The 22,670-nt window shown below is 38.8% G+C and overlaps 1 protein-coding gene across 2 annotated transcripts in view; it reads right to left on the reverse strand.

Annotated features, from left to right (window-relative positions):
• LOC131369540 (gamma-aminobutyric acid receptor subunit alpha-3-like) overlaps positions 1 to 22,670 on the reverse strand; it is a 90,162-nt gene that overhangs the window by 31,749 nt on the left and 35,743 nt on the right. For both annotated transcript variants that reach the window (XM_058416299.1, XM_058416300.1), the window contains one exon: positions 14,064 to 14,284. In XM_058416299.1, the coding sequence (XP_058272282.1) occupies positions 14,064 to 14,284 (221 nt within the window). The remainder of the gene's footprint in view (positions 1 to 14,063; positions 14,285 to 22,670) is intronic.

The raw sequence follows: 22,670 nt of genomic DNA on the forward strand, positions 1-22,670 counted from the left end.
TGCTTAATGAGATAAAGCTTGATGTCTCCTGGGTAATATGCAGACATAATATCTATGATGTTCAGGGCCTTGCAAATGAACTGTGGTGCACTTTTGCCTTGTTGACATTAATTAACGAGCATCAACCAGGTTCCCGAAAGTTCTTCACACTACATTGACCCAAAGGCTGTCGTGCTAAAGGGGAGGAGGCTCACGGAAACACCCACTCCCAGCAAATCCCAAGTCAATGAATGAGCATGTCTGTTTGCTCCAGCGGGCCACTCCACCAAATGTACTCTTCATCAAAGATGACCTCCTTGAGCTTGGCTCTGATAGAGTGCCCTTGATGTGTATGAAACAATTCTGGAGTTTGTCCAATGCAGCATCGTTCATCATACTTATTATTGTTTTGAACTTGGTGGATGATCAATGAGAGGAGCTGAGAGTCAGTATTCCCACTGCGCCATGCTGCTGTGCAGAAATGATCACTGCTCCAAGAAATGCTTTACTGAACGTGCAACATATCGGCACACGAGACTGATGTTCAGCAGACGGATGACAGAGAATGGATAACAGTTCACAGTTCATTTGACTCACATCGGAAAAAAAGAAGAATAAGATGAAGAAGGAAAAAAAAAAAGAAATGACTAATGGTTATGGTTCAAAACCTGTGCTAGTACAGTATTAAACAGTACTGAACCAATACTTAAACTGGTTAAGGTCAGTTTGGTAGGCAACAATTTTTTAATTTATGTTAATATACTATGTATTTATGCTAAATAATAGAGACTAGAGACACTATGCACTGACAACAGCAAACAGTCTACAGAGCAACATAATAATGGTTTATGTAAAATTCAGTAACGGTCTCCAGTGATCTAGAGGTGAGTTACATTGCATTGCATGAAACTGGATGATTTTCTGTTGGGGTGCGAATCACTCTCTGTCTGAAAATGTGATCCAAAAACAGTTAAACAAGTATCGATTCCAGGCAACTTCAATTTACTACTGATCAGTTCACTGTCCAGTTCAATTAAATTTAACCATAACTGATGTGTCCTAGATTTGACTCCATAATGAAGAACAATTTCAAAACATCTCTTCACCTTCACAATTTAGGCGGACAATTAGTTGTAAATTTATTCTCATCCCAAATCACCTGGTGTTATCTGTGTTCCCCACAAACTTTCATTATTGCTTTCAACCAGTGTTGATTAGTAAGCTCTGAAAGAAACTGAGATTTAGTTTTATAAGATCCACTCTTTTGGGAAGGATTTCCACTAGAGTTCCAGTTCATCCCAGTGGGGTTGAGTCAGAGTCAGGGCTCTGTGCAGGACACTTTCTCCAACCTTCACCTCCACACCATGTCTTCATGGAGCTGCTTTGTGTACGGGGACATTGTCATGCTGGAGCAAGGTTTGGGAATCTCAATTCCAGTGAAGGGAAACTGTAAAGCTACACACACAGTCAGTCAGACTTTGTGGTAATAGTTTGCGAAAGCAACACATACAGGTGTGATGATCAGGGGTGCACATATTTTAGGCCACATAGTGTAGGTGTTGATGATATCAGTGCTCTATACTGCAGGCCTGTAGTGTGCTTGTCAAGATTTCCTGCTTAGCTTTTGTTGAATCCGAAACTTTAATCGGTTAATACTTACTTTACTGACTCTTTCTCTTCTTTTCAGTTTGAAGCAGATCTAGGCATCTAGACAGATCCAGACTCAAGATGTATTTATTTTATTTAATTACGTCTACTCCCACTGACCATGGGGGTCACTCTTGAGCCAAATAATGGACATTTTTAATAGACAGCAGGTAAGATAACAGGTTTGTGTTCTCTTGTCCTGCTCTCAAGGTCAGCAAGCATTTCACTGTTGCCTTGGTTTGTCTTGTTTTGAGGTCTGCATCTTCAACAGAACATGTGCAGGTGTATGGGTGTATGTCTCACTCTGACTCATCTCCACTGAACAACAACAACAACAACAACAACAAAAGATCCATTCCAGTTTCAAGCCTCTGTAGATGAGCATGTGGACTAGTTTATCTTCTTATGTTTATGTTCTTATCAGCAGAGCGAGGGTTCTAAGTGCTCAAGCAGCCCATCGTTTAGAAAAGCACCGTTTAGGAGCATCTTTTAAAAGAATCGTTTAGAGCCAAAGGTCAACTAGACATGCTTTATTATCAAAAGGAAAAAATGATTTCTCAATTCTAGACACTTTCAGAAAGCAGATAAAAAGCTTTCAGAAGAAGAGGCAGAATGAAACACAATTAAATTCTGACGCATTTTATACATCAGGATATACCAAAGAATAGTATTTCCCTTAGCATGCAAAAACTTCCTCTTCCCCTCAGCAGAAAACAAGAGTGAGGACTTTTTGAACATGAGGACATGCTGACATTTCTCCACAAAAATTTTGGAGACACACAGTTGAAAGTGGCTTTGAATTTCGGCTGGGTAAGATGTGAGTGTTGGCATTTTTACTGCAGCCTCATTTTAGAAAGAAGATGCTAATGGGATCTCAATAAATAGTCCATGTAACATAGAATGCAGTTTTAAAACAGGGTTTTATACACCGATCAGGCATAACGTTATATTGTGTTGATCCCTCTTTTGCTGCCAAAAACATCGTGTGTATTCTGACACCCTTCTACCAGAACCAGCATTAACTTCTTCAGCAATTTGAGCAACAGTAGCTCGTCTGTTTGATCGGATCACACGGGTCAGCCTTCACTCCCCACGTGCATCAAAGAGCCTTGACCGCCCATGACCCTGTCGCCGGTTCACCACTGTTCCTTCCTTGGACCACTTTTGATAGAGACTGACCACTGCAGACCGGGAACACCCCACAAGAGCTGCAGTTTTGGAGATGCTCTGATCCAGTCGTCTAGCCATCACAATTTGGCCCTTCGTCAAACTCGCTCAAATCCTTACTCTTGCCCATATCTTCTAACACATCAACTTTGAGGACAAAATGTTCACTTGCTGCCTAATATATCCCACCCACTAACAGGTGCCATGATGAGGAGATCATCAGTGTTATTCACTTCACCTCTCACTGCTCACAATGTTATGCCTTATCTGTGTACTGATCTGTTACAATCTATTTTTAAAAATCAACAACAACGAAAAAACCCAAAAAAATCCAGCTTGTAAAGTACGAACTTTGGAACATGCTGAAAATAAGAAAATGGTGACCTGGCACAATGTATGTCATAAAAATCTCCTAACAGATATCACTGTTTAAAAACAAACAAACAGTGATACTGTTTATGATTAGTCTCCATACTCGTCCCTGTGTATGAGCTGTTACTATAGAAACGATAACATATTAGAGCTAGCGAATTCATAGAAAGCTGCCGCTTATGTTTCAGGCAGCACTACTATCCGGGAATTGAAAATTAATTCACACTTTGATGGTCTGTGAATTCAAGTGTGCTGTAGAATAAACTATTTCAAATTATTTTAATGACCAAGTAGCGGAAGTAAAGGCGCATCATTTTATCTCATTGTGTTCATCCATCAGATAGAGTGGTGTCAGATACGCTTACTGAGCTCCTGACATCACTGCGGAGGTGTGTAGGCTGTTTGGAAGCTTCAGTTGGGATTTTGTTCACTGCCAGTTAAAAATGTGGACACGCTAGACTGAAAGTATGTTTAGAATCATTTTTTGATAAAGGCCTACAGTTAAGATAAAATGTATATAATGGAATAAATGGCCACATATTTTTTTATTCCATTCATTTTCCCATCTCATTCAATTTCTCAATGCATATGCATGTTAATATGTATTTTTCAGTTACGTAAGCACCATAGGTACTTCAAACAAGTAGGTGGAAGCAGTGAAGAACCATTTTGAGAACTTTTTCAGGAAAACCATCAAGAAATTTAACTGAAAAAATATATCTGAGTTGTTTAAACACTTCTCTTTACTGCTTAATTCCAGGTGTGTTAATACCTTCATTATATGTAATATTTAAATGATAGAGTTCATGCTCTGGTTATCTCAAGCAGACACTTAAAAATTACTGTAGGATTAGTGAACCTGTGCGATATAGTGATTTAGTTGTCTTTATGTGATTGTGCTCTTCCTTGCCTACTCTCCTTAAATGTGAAATGGTTAAAAAGAGCGCTTTCCGGTCTTTTTGTTTTGAGGCCATCTGTTCTGGACAATCAAATCATTTATCATCATTTTTTAAAACAGTACATCACAAGCATGGAAAAAATCAATATGTCAGAAACCTTGTAGCCAGAGAGACAGCCACTGCTTGGCGAGTTATTAACACTGCACTAGACATGTTTTGATGAATGTCCAAGGCATTCATTACATCATGTCCCATCGGGATCAGTGTCAAAAACAAGGGACTTTATTTAGCCCTGTGGAAACCCAGAAGGGGACTAGATATAGAGATTGCGTGTTTTGGTTTCGTCCTGCCCCATGGCCAGGCTGAGTGCGGTCTTTATATAATCGCCCTGGGCAGATTTCACACGGTGTGACAATCAGCAATAACCAGTATCTGTAATTATGGTTGAGTAAAGATGCAGGAAGAGAGTGGCGTAAGCATGGAAGAGAAAAGGAACGGGTAGAAGGGCAGATCGGTTCAGGGTTAGTTGCATTGTATTAATCTGCGTCAGGAGCCTGTTGCTTGGAAACCTTGCGTGAGGCTCTTATTTTTAGTCTACTAGCATAGCAGGAATGCTTTTTTACAATGGGGGGGTCTATTAAAAAAATCTTCTCACAGGGAGAAAAGGTATGCATACCTCACTCCTCATACCTAAAGCTAAACAGATTGAGTGGCTTGTTATGGAACACATTATAGAAAAAAATCATTTCTTTTAAAAATCAGTAACAATACAGTAGTGACATTTCAGTAAAAACATTCTGATGAACTAATGGAAATTGAACTAATGGAAATTGTTGGCAAGGGAGCCATCATTGTGCCAAGAGTTAAAATCGTCGGAAATGAAGTGAGAACTTTATATAACAGTCTATTTGTATTCACAAAATGTTAAATATTTCTTTGAATACATAATACACGGTGAAGACACCTCAGAAGCAACCCAAACATCAGACTTCATTAGGCTCAGGCATGTTGACTTGGACTGCGCTAAATCAGGCCCAAAGAATGAGCAGTAACTCTGTTCAAACAACAAGGTTACCATAATGAGATGAGATATTTGAAAGCATTGTTTATGGAGGATGGACTAATATGGATGGCAGAATTTTGGGGTTCACTCTGAGAATAAGTCTGAGTCGTGCTGCTGCCGCTACCTCTGAGCTGAATTCAGGGAGATCAACAGGGAGTATTTATATAAAACAAAAGGTGTAGCATTCAGTGTTATTCATTGATAAACAAAAGACGTGAACAAGAACAGACATGGTGGTTTATGCATTTACTGATGGGTTGATGAGTTCGTTACGGAGTGTCTTGGGCTCGGCACATGTTTATCGGAACATAACAGAAAGAATGTCCAGGCCAGGTCAAAGGATATAACAGTCTAGAGGAGGTCATAAACAAATGGAATCACACAGTCAGCCCTGGACAGAGCATGATATAGATATATTCATAATACATCAATGGCTAATTTCTTAATAGGGATTAAGAAACACCCTGGCTGACTGTACTAACATAATTTACACAAAGCCCTGGGTGCTCATTAGACACATGAAGAACAGGACTGCAGAAGCGACATGACTCAAAAATTGAGTAAGTTGGCTAATAATACTTTGGCTACTCAGACACATACTCAGTCTAAAGAAAACATCTCTCCTGTAGGAGAGTGCTTTGTTATCGCTATATTGTAGATGTTAAATAACTGCTTTAATGATGCAGTTCTAGTCTATAATGAAGTCGATAGGATATAACTGTACAAAATCCCTGGAGAGACCGATCATTAAATGGATGTTTAAAGAGGCAGCATTATTGCTGATGATAACGACTGCTGAACTGGTCATATCTGATGACTGCTGGCATATCCACTGAGAGGATTACACCGAACCCACTGAACTCAAACTCAAAGACTCTATACAAAGGGATCACCAAATTTTATTACAAGCTTCAGTGGAAACTGTTGGGGACACATGTGAAAGTGGGAGGACTTAACAGTGGTAATGAATAGCTACCTTGATGCTTCTGAACCTGCTGAAAACAACCTCATCCTTTCCCCGTGCTCCTGGGACTTTTTCCCAGTGAAGGCGATTATACATGGGTTAGTATTGGCTCTGCGACAGCACTTTGCCAATAGGCTTTAAAGTTACAGCCTGTTATAGCTCTGAACATGCAATTAAATCCTAACCTGAGCAGACTGCTATTGAGTGCTGGGTCAGGGCCAGCTCAGGAGGCTAGGCTGAGGAAAGGAGAGCCAGGTTGCTCTCTGTGCTCCCCACTGCCAGCTAATCCCAGGCTAACAAACTGCCACGGCTGGCTGCCCAGACAGGATATGAATGCCACTGAGAGGTCAGGGTAACTGAACACAGCCAAAGAGTCCCAGTGGCCAACTTCTTCTGGCAAGTTATACAAAGCCCTGTGCCTTACACTTCTCCCTTTGGACTTATCTGGGAAGATATGGGATGTGGTGCCACCTTGGGTCAATTTAATTAAGAGCGCTGATAAATATCCCAGCTCTGGCCCTGGTACAATAGGGCCAAAAAGGTCAATAATTTTTATTTTCAATGAACACATCAATACAAGTCTATAAATGAACTGCTGGTCAATTCTGTCACCTTTGCCCTCAACATCAAAAGCCTTCAAACAGAGATTCAGTGAGGAATGTGATTATGGAGCAGCAAGCCGGTCCAGACACTCCAGATGTGCCCTTAAATTTAATAAACTGAAGGGAATCTTGAGGTGCGTGTTTATATTTTTTTTTACTCTGCCGCTTGTTACTATCCTCTAGAAAGGAAGCAGCTTGACACATGAGTTCTGCTGTGATTCAGTGGCGAGTCACCCCTCCTCATTAATTTTCCTGTGCTGCTTTCTCAGACAAGAGCTGCTTGCTTCATCCAGGCTCTTCACCTTTCTATGGGACTGAACAAGCCCTCAATAAATCGCATCTCACCTGACAGGGAGGTGTGGAGGAACATATGTGTTACCAGGGTGAAATGAGAACGACTCTAAAGGCACCACGTTTTCTACTTTCTCAGTTTAGCCTGCACCTGTAATGTATGATGTACCCTGAAGCATGTCTGCAAAATCCCTGCATCTGCGAACTGCTTACTACAAGGACACAATAAGCACATGCATCATACTGAGAACTCACATTTTCATCCCACAATTTGCTCATTTGCCAATTTCTCATCCACTAGCTGTCTCTCTCTAATCCCGTGAATGGTCATTTGGGAACTCGAGAAACATCCACCTTGCCTGAGGTCTCTGGCATAAACACACTGGATGTCACAACAATCTGGCAGTGCACAGCAGTCAACAGTGAACATACACATCATTTGTGTTATGGCAAAATGTATTTCTATGATATCTATAACATAATTCTGTTGATTTCAGTCCAATTTTACTAACACGACAAAAACATAAGAAAGATAAGAGCATTGTGATCATTTTTATGAGAAACGATGAACAAGATAGTCGACTTGTCTCATTACTCATTATCGCTAATCACACAGGAATAATTAATGTAGCTCTTATTAATACATTTATCAAATTCAGAGACGATCTTGCTCTGACCATCCGTGTTATTTCAAGCTGAAGCGCTTAGATGTGAACTTGGGAAAACTTCAGATGGTTTCTGAGAACTTTCTGAGTACAACAGAGTACATTATAACGCATGCCTCCTCGGAGACATGTAACACTAGCCATCTCCCAAATATCAGGTAAACACTCTTCTGTTGTATTAAATATATCCACCCTTCCTTTCCAAATGTATTGTGATACTGTTATTTCAGGTAAATTTGAGCAGAAAGTTGATATTAATAGAGGAAATAAGTTTAACAGAACCCTAGAGTGCATGACTGTTACATGAGTCCTGAACTCGGTGAAAATGAAAAAAGAAAACTCATAAACACTTCGGCCCACTGCGAAATGTTCTACATTTATGGGATGCTTTCTCCCTGTGCTCTCTCTGCACCCGATATACCTGATGAAATAAGTCGTGCCGTGAGAGAGAAAATGTGTAAAAGGAAATGGGAAAAAAAAAAAAACATTCTACTATCTCAAATTTGACTGAAATGGAATACTTCTACCTTTACTCAAATAAACAAACCAACATTTTCATTTTGACCTTCAAAATACCCGTTATGAATCCTGAGATATCTTTCTTACCTAGTTTCTAGGTCAATCAAATCAAATTCATATGAAAGTGTTCATTGAGCTAATGCTCTGTTTCTAGCAATTCCTACAGAATAATGTGTCATATGTCTCTGAAAACCTTCAAAATAATCTACTGACCTGTGCTTTGGTTCAGTTCAACAGCTCACATTTAAAGAAAACCAGGTTTTCTAGTTTTATTCACTTCCTTCCTTCCTTCCGTCAATTCAGAGTTGAATTGCACCAAAGAGAGAAATGGAATAACCAAAAAACATAATGGAAGCTAATCAAATACAATCAATTGCATTCTATAGCATTTTTGATGTTTTCCCAAAAGTTCTCGTTATAGTGATTCATTATGTTTGTAGTGATAGCATTCAGATGTTATTAATTTATCCAACAAGATTAATTACAGCAGTTCTTCACTTACTGACTGGCCAAGCACATCCACCAAAGGCTCAAATCTTAAATGGTAGTCGATCCCATAGGGGAGGTCTATATCTAAACAGCGGGAGGACACTGTCACTTTTACTTTAAAAAACAAACAAACAAAAAAACACTATTTTCGTAGTTGTTTTTGTTGTAGTGCCATGGCATATTGATTTTTTTTCCCCTCCTCATGCTTCCTCAACTCAAATTAGCAGAAGTGCTTATGGTTGCACATTTAGTGCTACTTAGCAAGGAAAATCCCAAAGCCACGTTAAGATAATTCTGTAGACAATTTCATTTAGCTGAGGCGGCATCATTTCCCTCGAGATGTTGAACATATAGATTTGTTTTCTTTGATGTAAGGGCATGAGTATTTTCAGGATTAGTGACATGTTAAAGTCTGTTAATGTAAATTGAGGCACGAGAAATCCACAGAGAAGAAATAATGATGGGTAACATTTTTAAAGTCTCACGTATTTAATTCTCATTCACTATGCATGACTGTGCTTCATAATCAGGGAAGCTGGAGTGATGCTTAGGGGTAAAACAGCCGTGAATCTCTCATGTCTCGATCTCAAGTCATGCATAGAATTTTAAGATTCCATGAAGAGAATAAGATCGAGTGCATCAAAATTCAAACATGCTAGTATATGATGTACACTCTATACAAAGCATGTAGAACAGCTTCTTGTTAAATGTTTTACACAGTGTGCGCCCCTGACCATCACACACATGTTCTTGTTGAACATCTCATTCCAGATTTATTTACATTTGTCGTTATAATGAGCCCTACTCTTCATGCTGCTTTGAGGATGTGTGTTCATTTACTACAAGAGCATTAGTGAGATTAGACTCTGATGTTGAGGAGACTCCAGTTCCAGTTCATCCCAAAGGTATTCAGTGGGGTTGAGTCAGAGTCAGGACACTCCAGATCTTTCATTTTCTCCAACCTTTACCTCCACACCATGTCTACATGGAGCTGCTTTGTGCACAGGGGCATTGTCATGCTGGAACATGCAGTGACATTCTATACAGTTGTGCAACTTTGTGGTGCGGAAGAACCAAACTTTTCACTATATAGTGTACATACATATTTATCTAAATCGAATGTATTCACTCGTGTTTAATGTATGTCAATATATTATCATGGGATATAACAGTTATTTGTTTGTCTGAGAATAACATCCTAGCATCCTTTTTACTCTAACATCAACTCAGGCAATAACCAATATTCAGAATCCCTACGGTGTATATCCATTGCTTCACTTTCACAAAGCAGACAGACCCATCTCAACTGTTAAATGGTCATTTGCAGAAATTGAGTCTAGACTGGGACTGTCATGACAAATTATAACAGTAATAAGAATTTCTTCAGTGTCTGTCAGCTCTGTTTAGGAATGCTGTAGCGTCAGCGTCTATTGTGACATGCTTTAATGCAGAGAAATAGGCTTAGGGTACCTGACTGTGGCTCAATTGTCTTTCTGATGACATGGTCCTTTTCACCTTCACTAGACTGATAAACATGGCTGATGACATTCCTGTACTGAAGAAAAAAAAAAAGAACGAGAGAAAAGGCCGAGCATATCCACTGGGCTGAGAAGATAAAGAACAGAGCGGCATCTCTGACTGAGTTACAAGAGCCATGCCTGCAAACTCCTCTTTAATTCATAATCGAGGCTCATCAAACGGCTGCCTAGGGAGTGGTTTCTTTGGCTCCAACCCAACAGTCATGAAGACTGCCCTTTAATATTATATTAAACTTATGATTGAGATCCGTTTCTCAAAGCAATTCAGAACAGTGTCACTTCTGCATTTATATACTGCTGCATAAAACAGTACCATCATTCCACCTTATTTGACCAGTACCGCATGACCAATAACCCAAACAGCCGCTTGCAGTTTAAAGGAATAAATTTGTCCTACACGGATGTTTTGTGTCATGTACTGAATATAGGATTCCCAATTACTAAACAAACGAAAGCTAATGTATGTAATGAACAAATAGGATGAGTGAGTCATGGCCGTGCCTGTCGTCTTTCTCAAACCCTTTATACACAGTGAGTGTTTATTAAGACTTTAAACTGGAAGCTGGCAGATTCTTTTCAATGTTCTTACTTCATAAACATCTGCAACAGTGGAAAGTGAATCTCTGACAGTCTCCTAATGTCAGAATCGAATACATAAACGTACTGTCCCAAGGGTTTCGCAATATGCTGATATAATATCATCATGATAAATTATGTAGTACACTTGTGGATATCATGATATCTTCTTATAATTACGTATTGAATGTTCATAGCTGATTTGATAGTAAAATCTTTTAATCTTTAAAATGTGTACAGAATTTTTCCTTTTTTTTGCAGTGATATATAATTACATTTTTGTAACCGTTAAATAAACTAAAGTCTTTTACTGGAATCGATACACTGTCATCCATACAGTATTGTTAGAGTAGTTTTAACAGAAAACTGCTTTTTAATCGTGAGCTTTTACTTTTATCTCTGTTTCGTTGCTCCATCAAACACCAGTTGGTTTACACAACATGTAGGTTTGTTATATTATCCCATACCCTAGACTAGATTTATTCCCACCATCCAAAACCATGTCAGGTGGAGTGAAGACTCTAAACATGGCCTGTAGGTGTGCTGTGATGGACATGATGGCACACCTTCCAGTGTGCACTATTCCTGCCTAGCATTCCGTGACCAAGACCAGGATAAAGCGTTTACTAAAAATGATTACAATTAAGGTCTAATCCAAAGGCCAAAATCTTTATCGCTCTCATTAGGCACTTGTAGCACAGCACACATTTATGTTTTACAGTTAACACTTAACACTGTCTATGGGATTTTTATTACATAAGCTTAAGGGGCTTACCCTCCAAGTGCTCCTGCTTTTAATGAAGCACTCATTTAGAGCCTCATTATGATCTGAGAGCAAAAAGTTAACGGGTTCTACAAAGAGTTGGGTTTTCTGACTGAATTGCTAGTAACATTTCTCTAGGTCTGTGTGCAAAACCTTACCACTAAAGGTGCGTGTTGCGCTGCTAATGAGAAGCAGGTGTGTGTGGGACTGTAAATGAGGATAGGTTGACATTTATGTTGCTATAGAGACAAGCTAATAATTATAGGAAATGACATTTTCTGGTTTTCGGTTTGTCACTGGGAGCATGAAACAAAGGCTGCTGTTATTTGGGTTTTTTTTTTTTTTAATCGTCAACGTGATCTGAATGTGGAACACAGCAGGGCATGCTATTACAGGTGTTTACATGAATGATTTTCAATCTGACTGAGCGATCGATCCAATTAGTAACGGATTACTCGGCTACATGTAAACACTGACTGACGCCCTGTGACTCTGGGAACCTTCCGCTGTCTTTGTGTCTGTTGTCATGATCTACATCTCAAATTAAAACTAACATTAAGCATGTACGCTAATTTATTTAGCTTGTCTGCATGTGAGACTCATTAACATTTCAAAATATTAGCACACAGGACCCATCAATATTTCTAATAACTTTACAAATTAAAAGGGAGATTTTGTGTGTTTCCCTTGTGACCCCATTTGTAAATCAAATGACCCCACATGGAATTGCAACCCCTGCAATAAGCACTAATAATATTATTGATCCGGAGTTTCTTTACTGCAGCGACATTTCCAGTTATTCGATGTGTCACTGTATCAGGTTAAGAAATTGTTCATATTAAGCGTAACTGATTTAGAAAGAGCGATCTTTAAAATGTATATTAGAGAAAATATAAATAAAATTATATGGTTGACTCAGTAAAAAGTTTATACTAATGATAAAGTTTGGAGTCCAGCCCTGTTTAACAGTCCAGAGGAAGCACATATTTTAGTTAGAATTACAGCCGGTACATCGGATCATCCGTCGTACCACGCAGTGTTACATTCAACCCACCCACTCTATCTGTCTCATTTTAATATGACAGTAAATCAAGCAGACAGTTTAAAACTCCTCCACACAAAATGAAAGGAGGTGGTACATACATCACAGGCGTCAACAATACAATCCTGTCTCTGCACATAACTGTCATCAAACATCAATGTCCCTCTGCTCTGAGGTGAACTAGCTCACGACTTCCACTAATTCTAATGTTCTCAACCTTGAGGAGGAGCAGAGGAACATCCACTCGAGGCTAAAGAGAAAGGTGTTCTATCACACGTACAGGACGACAACTTCGCGTGTCGTCCTGAACATGATTTTTACAAATGAACTACACTCTCCCTTCATTTAGCAGTAAGCCCATGTATATCATTATATATACTGATTAAGTGTTATACAATACAAGATAATGCTGAAGGAGGAAGAATGGGTAACGGGGGAATAGCGGATAAATTAGCTTCCATCTAATATTAGCATTTTAATAGAGAAAAATACAACAGCAAAAAAACTCATTAGACTTTAAAGTGACAAATTAGAGTGTGCTAAATTGCAAATGAAAGCGTTCTGGCTTACTGCATTAGGGATGTAAAACTCAAGCTTACACCTGATACGATATCATTTCCATTGTTAAGGCAACATCGATATTTAATGAAACACTGATACGATACAGACAGTTTGTCATCTGACTGTCTTTGTTTTCAAAAAGTGATCTATTATGTATGTATGTCACTACCTTTACTGACATACAAACATCATTCTGTGAGATGGATGGAAAATTATTTCTCAGAAATCTAAAATCTTTTTTATTGACACAATAATAAACGTTTTTTACTTTTATATTAACTGGAAATTGAGGTTGTGTACCATATAGCACGCAATACAGTAAAATATAGACTGTTCTATAACTTTTGACTGGCAGGATATGCTAATGTAGTTTGCTTATTATCTGGTTGAAGGTCATTTCTAAAATCCAGGACAAAAATCAAATTTGAGGAAAGATGAATAGCTCCCACTGACTCGGACTGTCCTTTCATACTGTGTGTGTTGAGGAAGCCCCCCGGGGTACATTATAAAGGTCAATAGACTTGAATTGGCCTGCTCTTTTTACAGCAGATGGGCACATTGCTCTGGACGGCTGCTGGCCATTGGAGTCACAATTCAATTTTTTAATTCATTCTTCAAGCCCTTTTCATTTCACAGTGCTACTTCTGGACCAGGGGCTTCTAGCATCCAACTCCTTCTGAGATCTACTTAACCACTGCTGCTGAAAAGGCATTCATCTGAAACCACACTGGCATCTACCACACGCTCACGTGATTAAGGAGCCGGGTTGCTGACCAGAAGATCGGGGTTCAGAGTTTAAAACGAATATGTTTCATATTTGTTTGACTAGTTGCTGCTAAAACAATTATTAATTAAATAGATAAATAAATCTAGCATTGTTGTCTTTATAGTGTAATAAGCAGAAAGTGATCAGGGTCAGGACTCACCTCATAGTGTACAGCAGGGTGCCGTTGTCCACCAGACGCAGGAGTTTATTAGGGGTAGTCATGTTGTGAGCCACCGACTTTTTCCCGTTGTGGAAGAAGGTATCTGGAGTCCAGATCTTGCTGGCCAGAAGGTTGTTGAGTGGAAGAACCTGCATGGGTCCGTCAAACTTCAGCCTCTCATCTCTCCAGCTCTGCCTGAAGAATACGTCAATTGTGTACTCCTGGAAGAGAGAGAAAGAATTAATCAGGCTCTCCCTGCTAAAAAGAAAAGTGCTAACCGCGAATGGAAAATGTTTGTTGATATACTTAGATGTTATTTTACCCTATTTATACTTTATATAATAAAAGTCTCCTTTACCTCCCTAGAAGTTAACTGGCTAGATTTCTCTACTTTAGCCTGTTCTCTTTTCTAATACCAGGGTAGATTGATTCCAACTGCTAATATAAGCCAGCTAGCCAGTTAAATTCTAGCTAATATTAGTTCTTTACAGATTATTTAACTTCTTGCAACTTTTACACTGCAGTACTTTAGATTTTGGCACATTATCTATTCTAGTTTCTAGCCCTGATGATGACTTTCTCTACTCATCTGATTGAATGCCCTCTAAGCCAGAGAGTCTGAAGCAGGATGAGTCACGATTAACTCTCCCCCATACTCCATTCTCCAAAATGACTAGCCTTGATTAGTCAAGATTCCTGCCTGACCTTTTACTTCAAAACATCACTCTGCTTTTTCCTACAGGCTTGTTGACGAGCGATCCTTAAGGCACACTTCAAAAGATTATACTTGGATGAATGTTTCCTCAGATGCCACTCGGCAGTATGAAACAAGCTATTTTAAATTTTGATCTCCATAATGTAAATACACAGATGCCATGGAAAACGACTTATCGTCCACTCGGTCTTTTTTTATCGTCCGCTGTGAACCCTTTCAAAATGGAGAGTGAGTTAGGGTGGGAGAAAGATGGAGATGAGACAATACTGTGAATGCTGCGATGCTCAAATGACCTTGGGTTTTGTTTGGGTTTGTTTCCCCTGAAGACACTCTGGAGATTTTAATGGGAGTTTTTATAAAAGGCATGGAAGAGCTCATATGAATTACAAATGAAATCATAAGTGCAAGAATCTACTTAAATAGGATCAATTTCGTTGTGTTTGTTTCCTGTGACAGTTTAACTCTCTGCTTGCCTTATGTAACATAGCGACAGACAAATTCCCCACATGGATCCATCCCAGATCGCTGTAATGGCTTCCGGATGGAGCAAGAAACTGGTCTGTTCATTTTAAAGACACTGATATGGCAAAACTTTCGCTAATTTCTTTTCTAATGATGGACAAAGTGTGTGTGTGGTTAAAACGAGCAAGCTGTATATGAAACACAGATAAAATTAGCATACATACCATAAAAAAAACGTATTACCCAGTTTTAACCCACTAATGTACATTGATGCATTTAATGCACGTTTTTATAGCATCACTTAAAATAAAAAGCCTTTCTGACAAATGCAACAGAAACATTCGATTCTCCCAGTCTTCAGGCATTTTCCGTAATAAGAAACATCAGATTGTATTTCGGATGAAGTTGTACCCTTGCTATTTGAGGATGTTATGTGTGAAGCTGAGAGAATGAGCAGTGCAGTACTAATTGTCCTAATGAGACTTACAAGGTTTTATATGAGACATTTTTTTTTATTATTATTATTATTCACAGCTCAGCTGCATGGTTTTCTAAGATTTTTTGTAGCCTGTTTTGTAATGTTTTTAATCAAACACATTCTAGTTAAATCTCTGTAGAATAAATACAATAATATGTTAATTATCAAATAATTTCATCAAATTTCCACACTATCAAAAATCACACTAAACCCAACAAAAGTGCAGCATTAATAACTGGCTTCATAAACACTTTAAAGCTGAAACAAATCATTTTGACAGTGAAGAACTATAAGCCTGTGCTACTTTATACAATCATAATGTAGAGAAATGATAAAACAGATACTATATTGCACATATATTCTAAAATATATTCTGACCACTCTTTACTACCGTGGTGAGCAGAAAAACATCTCAACCTGTCAAACCTTGAGGTGGATGGACTACAAGAACAGAAGACCACATCGAGTTCCACCCCTGTCACTTGGAAAAAGGAATCTCAGGCTGCAGTGAAAGAAGTGAAGACTAAAACACCATAACTCCATGGACCCAACCTTGTGTCCACAGTTCAGACTGGTGGTGGTGTGACGATGTAGGGAATGCTTTCTTGTAACACAATGGACCCCTTAATACCAATCTAGCATCATTTGAACACCAAAAGCTATCTGAATATGGTTGCTGATTACAATGATCATTTTATAATGCTACTTCCGGCATGATAATCACAAGTCTCTCAACCTGGTTTCACAAACATAACATGAGCTCAGGGCATTTCGCCGGCCTCCTCGGTCACCACATATAAATGCAGTAGAAGAACTATGAAATTTGTTAGTATGGGAGAATCTCAAAATAATGTTTCCAACACCTTTTGGAATCCATGCCAGGAAGCACTGAGTCTGTTCTGAGACAAAAGAACGACCTACCCATGATCAGCACGGTGTTTGTAATAAAGCTGCCGCCGATGAGCCTCTGCAAACATTTAGATCCTTAGTTCCAGCTCTTTAAATGTTTATATCCGTATGTTCATATTTATGTGTTTAATGACTGAACTGACACTTATATGAATCTATAGACCATAACAAACGACACTGGTCTCTTGACACACGAAATATAACCCAATACAGCCTACAAACTGAATCAGTCTTCTATCCTGAGAAGCCCCAGGGATTTTCATAGTTTGCATTTTGCATAAACACAAGAAATGTCCTGTGTTTAATTAAACTTCAGATATAATTAATAGCTAACTCCACTTCATTTCAGATTCAGTGCCAATAAAAGTAAAAATGTGCGCCTTCGAACAGCTCCCAGAGGCAACGTGCTGAAGACGGACTCGTACCTCTGGTGACATAAATGCTGTTCTCAGCTTTGCTGTTCTGTCTATTCCAGCATCTCTCTTTTTGTGTCGATTATCAAACACTTTTGTTCGTCTTTGCTCAAAGCTAAACCTCAAAGCACCACTCAAGTCCTCGGAGCCACTCGGTATGTAGATAAAAAGTCCAAAAAGCACAAGAGAAAGCACTACTTTCTGCCCCTCTGTTGATTTCTTACTAAAGTTCCTTTGGTATTTCCTCGCTTTCAAAGACTTGCAAGCTTTTGTAGAAGTTTGCATTGTTATGCAAATGTTCATCTATTTCTTCTCTTATTGAAAGAATTAAATACTGCTGTTTCAGAGAGTGTTTTTTTTTTTCAATATAAGATTGACTTTCCGTTCTTCCTTTTCACAATACTCTGAACTTTTGAATCGTTTGAGTAATTATGGCTCATTTAGATAACAAAGTGCTCGTTATAAAGGGGAAAACCTTGTGAAGGCACTTGCCAAAAAAATATAATGGCCTTACAGGCATTGCAATCATTTTAAAAATTCTCTTCATTCATCCTCATTAATGCAGAAACAACACTTCTGACTGTTCTTTTAACCTTTCAACTGTTTGTGTTAAAATTGTCTTAATATTAAAACTAAACTTAATGGATAGGTCATTTCTACAGCAGTAGACCAGGTAAAGCATCAGGAAGGCTAGGTTAAAAATAAACGAACATGGAGACGGTGCTGTATCAACCCTTAGTTCGCTTTCTAGCCGTCTTCACCTAAGATATAACCCAACACCTATATATCTCACCGCTGGTGACATTTTTCTGCAGGCCCACTTCTAAAGAATCAATTCCAGTCTGACAGCCAATGGCTAATCCGTGCTTTCTCTTCTTTTAATAGGAAAGCGTGCAAGCTATGGTTTGTTATGTGAAAGCCGTCAAATGAGTGCAGCCTCGAAGTGGGATTAATTTAAAGATCAAAAGCAACGCGCGTGAGCCAATTCATGCATGACCAAGTGGACTTCGCTTCCAGCTGCGCATGGTGAACTTTGTTTCGCTAATTTAGGACCGAATTGCAAACAGGAAAAAGGAGGAATATTGCTGGGGGTTTTCCCTCGGCCCCTGTCTTTATGGAGCAATGGCCGCTGACCTAATTCCTCTGGAGTGTGTGGTGTTGGGATGGAGGAAGGGCAGACCTCAGTGTCTTGCGATAAACTCAGTGACTCCTCGTCATTCTGCTCATCATGACAGCCGAAGAAGAAGGCACTCCACTCCAAGGTGTTGGGAGATAAACATGGCGTTGCAGACACTATACAGGATTTTGTTTTATCATTTGAAAGGAGGGGGAATGTTAATGCTGTAAGCCTCATAAGAACAGGTTGAGGGTTAAATGACAGTAGGGATTTATTCGTTAAAGCCTGCTAGGCTGAGATGAGCCACTTAAACACTTTAATTGGCGTATAATTTATACCTGTAGAAACCTGGGAAAATCCATATGTGCCTCATAATGCAAGAAATGTACATATTAATGCGCACATTCTAATCCATTATCTCATTCACAGGGACTTCTGTGCAGGACTCTCAACATCATCTGTATACCAATGATCTGAATTGTTTTAAAAGTGTGTTGTTTTTAAAGCTTTTTAACAATTACGAAAGGAGTCTCCAGTTTCAGCGCTTTGTAACAATCTTTAGGATAGAAGAGTTTACGTCTCATATGTTCTTGGTAACATGACAAGCTGCATTTTTTCGGTCATATTAAATTCAAGAGAGAGAAAAAAAGAGAGGCTGAAGAGAAGAAGAAAAGAGAGAAAATAAGAGAACGACTGTTTATAGCTGCTGTAATGATAACAGCAACTAACTTGTCTCATAAATGTTCCCCGACATTGTCGTTCATTATCAAATGAAGTTTCTGTGGGATGAGTGGAATAACACACTTTACTTTTCTCTTATCTCTGTTGTATGTGAGTAGGGACTTCATGTTTATGTGCAAATTGATTCGAGGTTTTGATTTGTTTGAGGTTTTCCACTTAAACATGTTTAGGCTTGGCAGAGAACACCACCCAATCTAATCTTTTTTTTTTGTTGTTGTTCTACTTTATATAAAGCAGAGGTCTATATTCTTTATCAACTAGCAATTAAAGCATGGCTTTAGAAAGCTCCTCTATCAAATTAGTGATTCCCCAAGGTGTTGATGTAACTGTATTCTGATCCGCTGTAGCATTGCACAATTAATTAAAAAGCAGCGTTATCATTCTACCGTTTAATTTGCTCAGGCAATGTGTTTGTTTAATGTGCTACATGCTGTATTTTAGCAATTACTAATCAGTGTTTTAGCATCTTTTTATTTTTTAAAAAATCCCTCAGTATTTTAGCAAGTGCTTCCCAAAAGACTGCACAGCCTTCTCGTTTCTTTCCATCAGTTTCACCACGCAGCCTGGCAAATCTGTTAAGCACGGCCATTTTGGCTTCGTGTCTAATTGAAGGGGGTTTTGAATATCTTCGCCTGCGCAGTCAGAGAGGATGAAGTGCACTGTCTAAGCTCGCTGGCCTGTTTCTCCGAGCGGTGAAGTCAGCCACATCACGGTGCTTATCTGCAGGGCACAGCCTGTGCGAGACTGACACAAGCGAGTGCAACAGCAACAAATAGGATGCAAACTACCACACAAATTGTGTTGGAACTTAGGTGTTCACAAGGCATATTGCGTAGAAATAAAGCAGACAGGAGACACACAACTGAGTTCATGATGTTATAATGTTAGAATTTCGGTAAATAATTAGCTGTACCTAATGAATCTTAAGTGGCTAGACATTAGGCTTGTGCAATATAACAATTTATGCGTCTCTACACTGTCATGATATCCAGTGACATTTACTTCAGATTATATTACGATCTATTAAGTTATATTATGTTACCGGATCTGCCAATCTTCATTAAATTTGCATAAGAGCTACGGACTTTAACATCAGAATATACTAAATGGAAGGTGATCTAACCGGCATATGAACCTGGAATGACTGGCAGGTGTTTTGGTCTCTATGATATTAACTGACATCAGTTGGAAGCCCCGCCCTCTTCCTACTTCCAGTCTCACAAGAACAAACTGATGAAGTCTTCTGTCTCACCTTCTGTCGATTTATTAATGGGGGAAAAATCTATTATGAATACAGATAACATTATTATAGTACATAGCGTACATATACTTATTAAAATCTGTTCCATAAATGGTCAAAAAAGGTCAAAAATGCCACTTTCTCTTTTTGAAAATAAAAAAGTGTAGAAATATTTTACCTAAAATTTCTTTTTTCCAAGAACTACACTGAAATGTCAAATCAAAGACAATGATGAAACACCAGCGGTGATGAAATACTCCTTTCACACTTTTTTTGCACTATTTCTCCATTATCCACTCAGCAGATGAACATTAGACACCCTGTTTTCACAATCATATCCAAAATGCACTATTTTTTCCATAACTGTCTCTGCCTATAAGCAGTTCCAGACTTCACAGCTGCTAATTGTGTCTCCACTACGCTCCTCCTGAAATGGTGGAAATGCCGACTTTCCCATCTTTGTTTTTAGTCGATTTGTTAAGACGGTTACATTTAAAGTGTTAAATTATGAGCGGGAAAAAATAAACAGTACTGCACATGACATTTTTAAAAGATTTAAAGTGAAATATAATGGAACACAACAGAACAGGGTGTGAAATAACATTTTCGTCTCATTTCCATTACTGATTCAGACAGCATCAAAAATGTGACAACACAATCAGTATAAGCAATTTTCCATTACGCTGGTCTTTTCCAAACAGTTCAGCAATTTGAACTTTGTGATTCTGACATGAAGCAGCAATTATTCCTGATTATTCAGTGAGCTGGCTGTTCAGAAAGGAGGGGAAATTCTTTTAGAAACTATTTTTCCAAGCCTGATAATGAGAGACCGCATATGCTGCAGAGGAGGACGGAAAATTTCCGACATCCCTGCTGTCGCCTGAGCTTTGGAAGTTGCTTTCTATCACAGCACCTAACAGTGTGGTTACTGCTCAGATATTATGGACCCCGACCTTACAACCCATTATCCAATATGTAATAACGGCTAGGGGTTGTACAGCTATTACAATTAAACAATTACATCCTGCATAACAACAGCGCTTTCCAAAGGGAATGTAATCAGCGTGTTATGCCCGAGTGTTAACAAAGGTGTGATGCTCGACTGTTCTACTCGAGTGTTATGAGAGAACTAAAATTGATGCCATCTTTTGTGTCACAAAGGCATTTAGTAAGAAATACAATTGTAATCATGAAGCCTCGTCACCTCGATAACCGTTTATATCCAGCTTCATTTCACGCAGGCGCTACAGTTATCACCACGGTGCATAACAGAGAGAGCTGCTCTTACAGAATAGAAGGAGGAGATGTGTACAGCTTTCCTATTCACGTATCAGAGATACGTTGTTTTTCCCCACATCTCTCTTCTTTTTCTCTCTTTCTTTTCATTATTCCTAGAAGACTAATCTTTGAAATAAATTATTCCCATCTATCACTATTGAAAAAAATTTACACCACTAACATTTCATCATTCCGCTGTATTGACTCACCTTCATGGAAGTCAGTGATCAATGGAGTGAGGATCATTAGCACTAGGGAAAAAAAATAATACAGCAGATATACGTATGACAGATCCCAACAATTTATCAATGTTGTTTTCTAACTGGATTTGCTCTGAATGACGCATATAAATGGCACAAAGAGTGAATCTGCAGATTATCTCTATGGATTGCGCATACTTAATCAGATGAGATGTCTTCACCGGCTAGCTTCTCTGTACGACGTCGAGATTTCTACTGATTATGTGACATTTCATATTGAGCTCTTCAGGGATTGGATCTGGTGCCCCACAGATTATTATACAGAATGGTGACTGCATGTGCCCTCTGGTTTATTTCGTTCATTCTGTCTCACTGGAGTTACAACATCCATGGTTCAACAAACTTCGGGAGAGTTTAACCTGCGCATGCATTACAGTTACAGCCACACTTAGCAACTTCAGTACTTCTTATTTTTTAAACACTGACCGATTGAGGGTCAGTGGCATTGCTCAGAGGCAGCACCTTTTTTTGGGTGATGACGTGATATGAACACACAACCTTCTGATCCATAGTTTAGTGTTCTAACCACTGAGCCACTACCTGTGTTAGACTACAGCGTATTCATACGTGTGGTTTGCTAAATCGTATATCTTTCTCTGAAGGAAATTAAAGATCATTAGAGATAGAAGAGCGGCTAGCAGCAGTAAACAAGCAGGTGATGCTAAAAAAAAAATTTTAAAAAAAGTTGTTCATGAGGGACACTCAAAGTCCTAAGTGCCATGCAATTACACAGCATGGATTTACATCAGTCGGAATAATGACTTGTCGCCATGGCAACACAATGCCAATTCTTGTGGATGCCACATACTAGGCACCGCCAGTTAAGCTTTTAAGACTTATGTTTGCCCTAGATTGTGAGTTTAGATGACTATTGAAGCCCCCCTCCCCCCAAAAAAATAAAAAAGTCCCACTAGAACACATTCATTTTTTTTGATCTGCTTTATTTTTGGATTCTGCTAGAACACTAATTTACCTGCATGCAGTGGATGTTTTA

Source organism: Hemibagrus wyckioides, linkage group LG18 (assembly GCF_019097595.1).
Source record: "Hemibagrus wyckioides isolate EC202008001 linkage group LG18, SWU_Hwy_1.0, whole genome shotgun sequence".
In the NCBI taxonomy this organism is placed as follows: Eukaryota; Metazoa; Chordata; class Actinopteri; order Siluriformes; family Bagridae; genus Hemibagrus; species Hemibagrus wyckioides.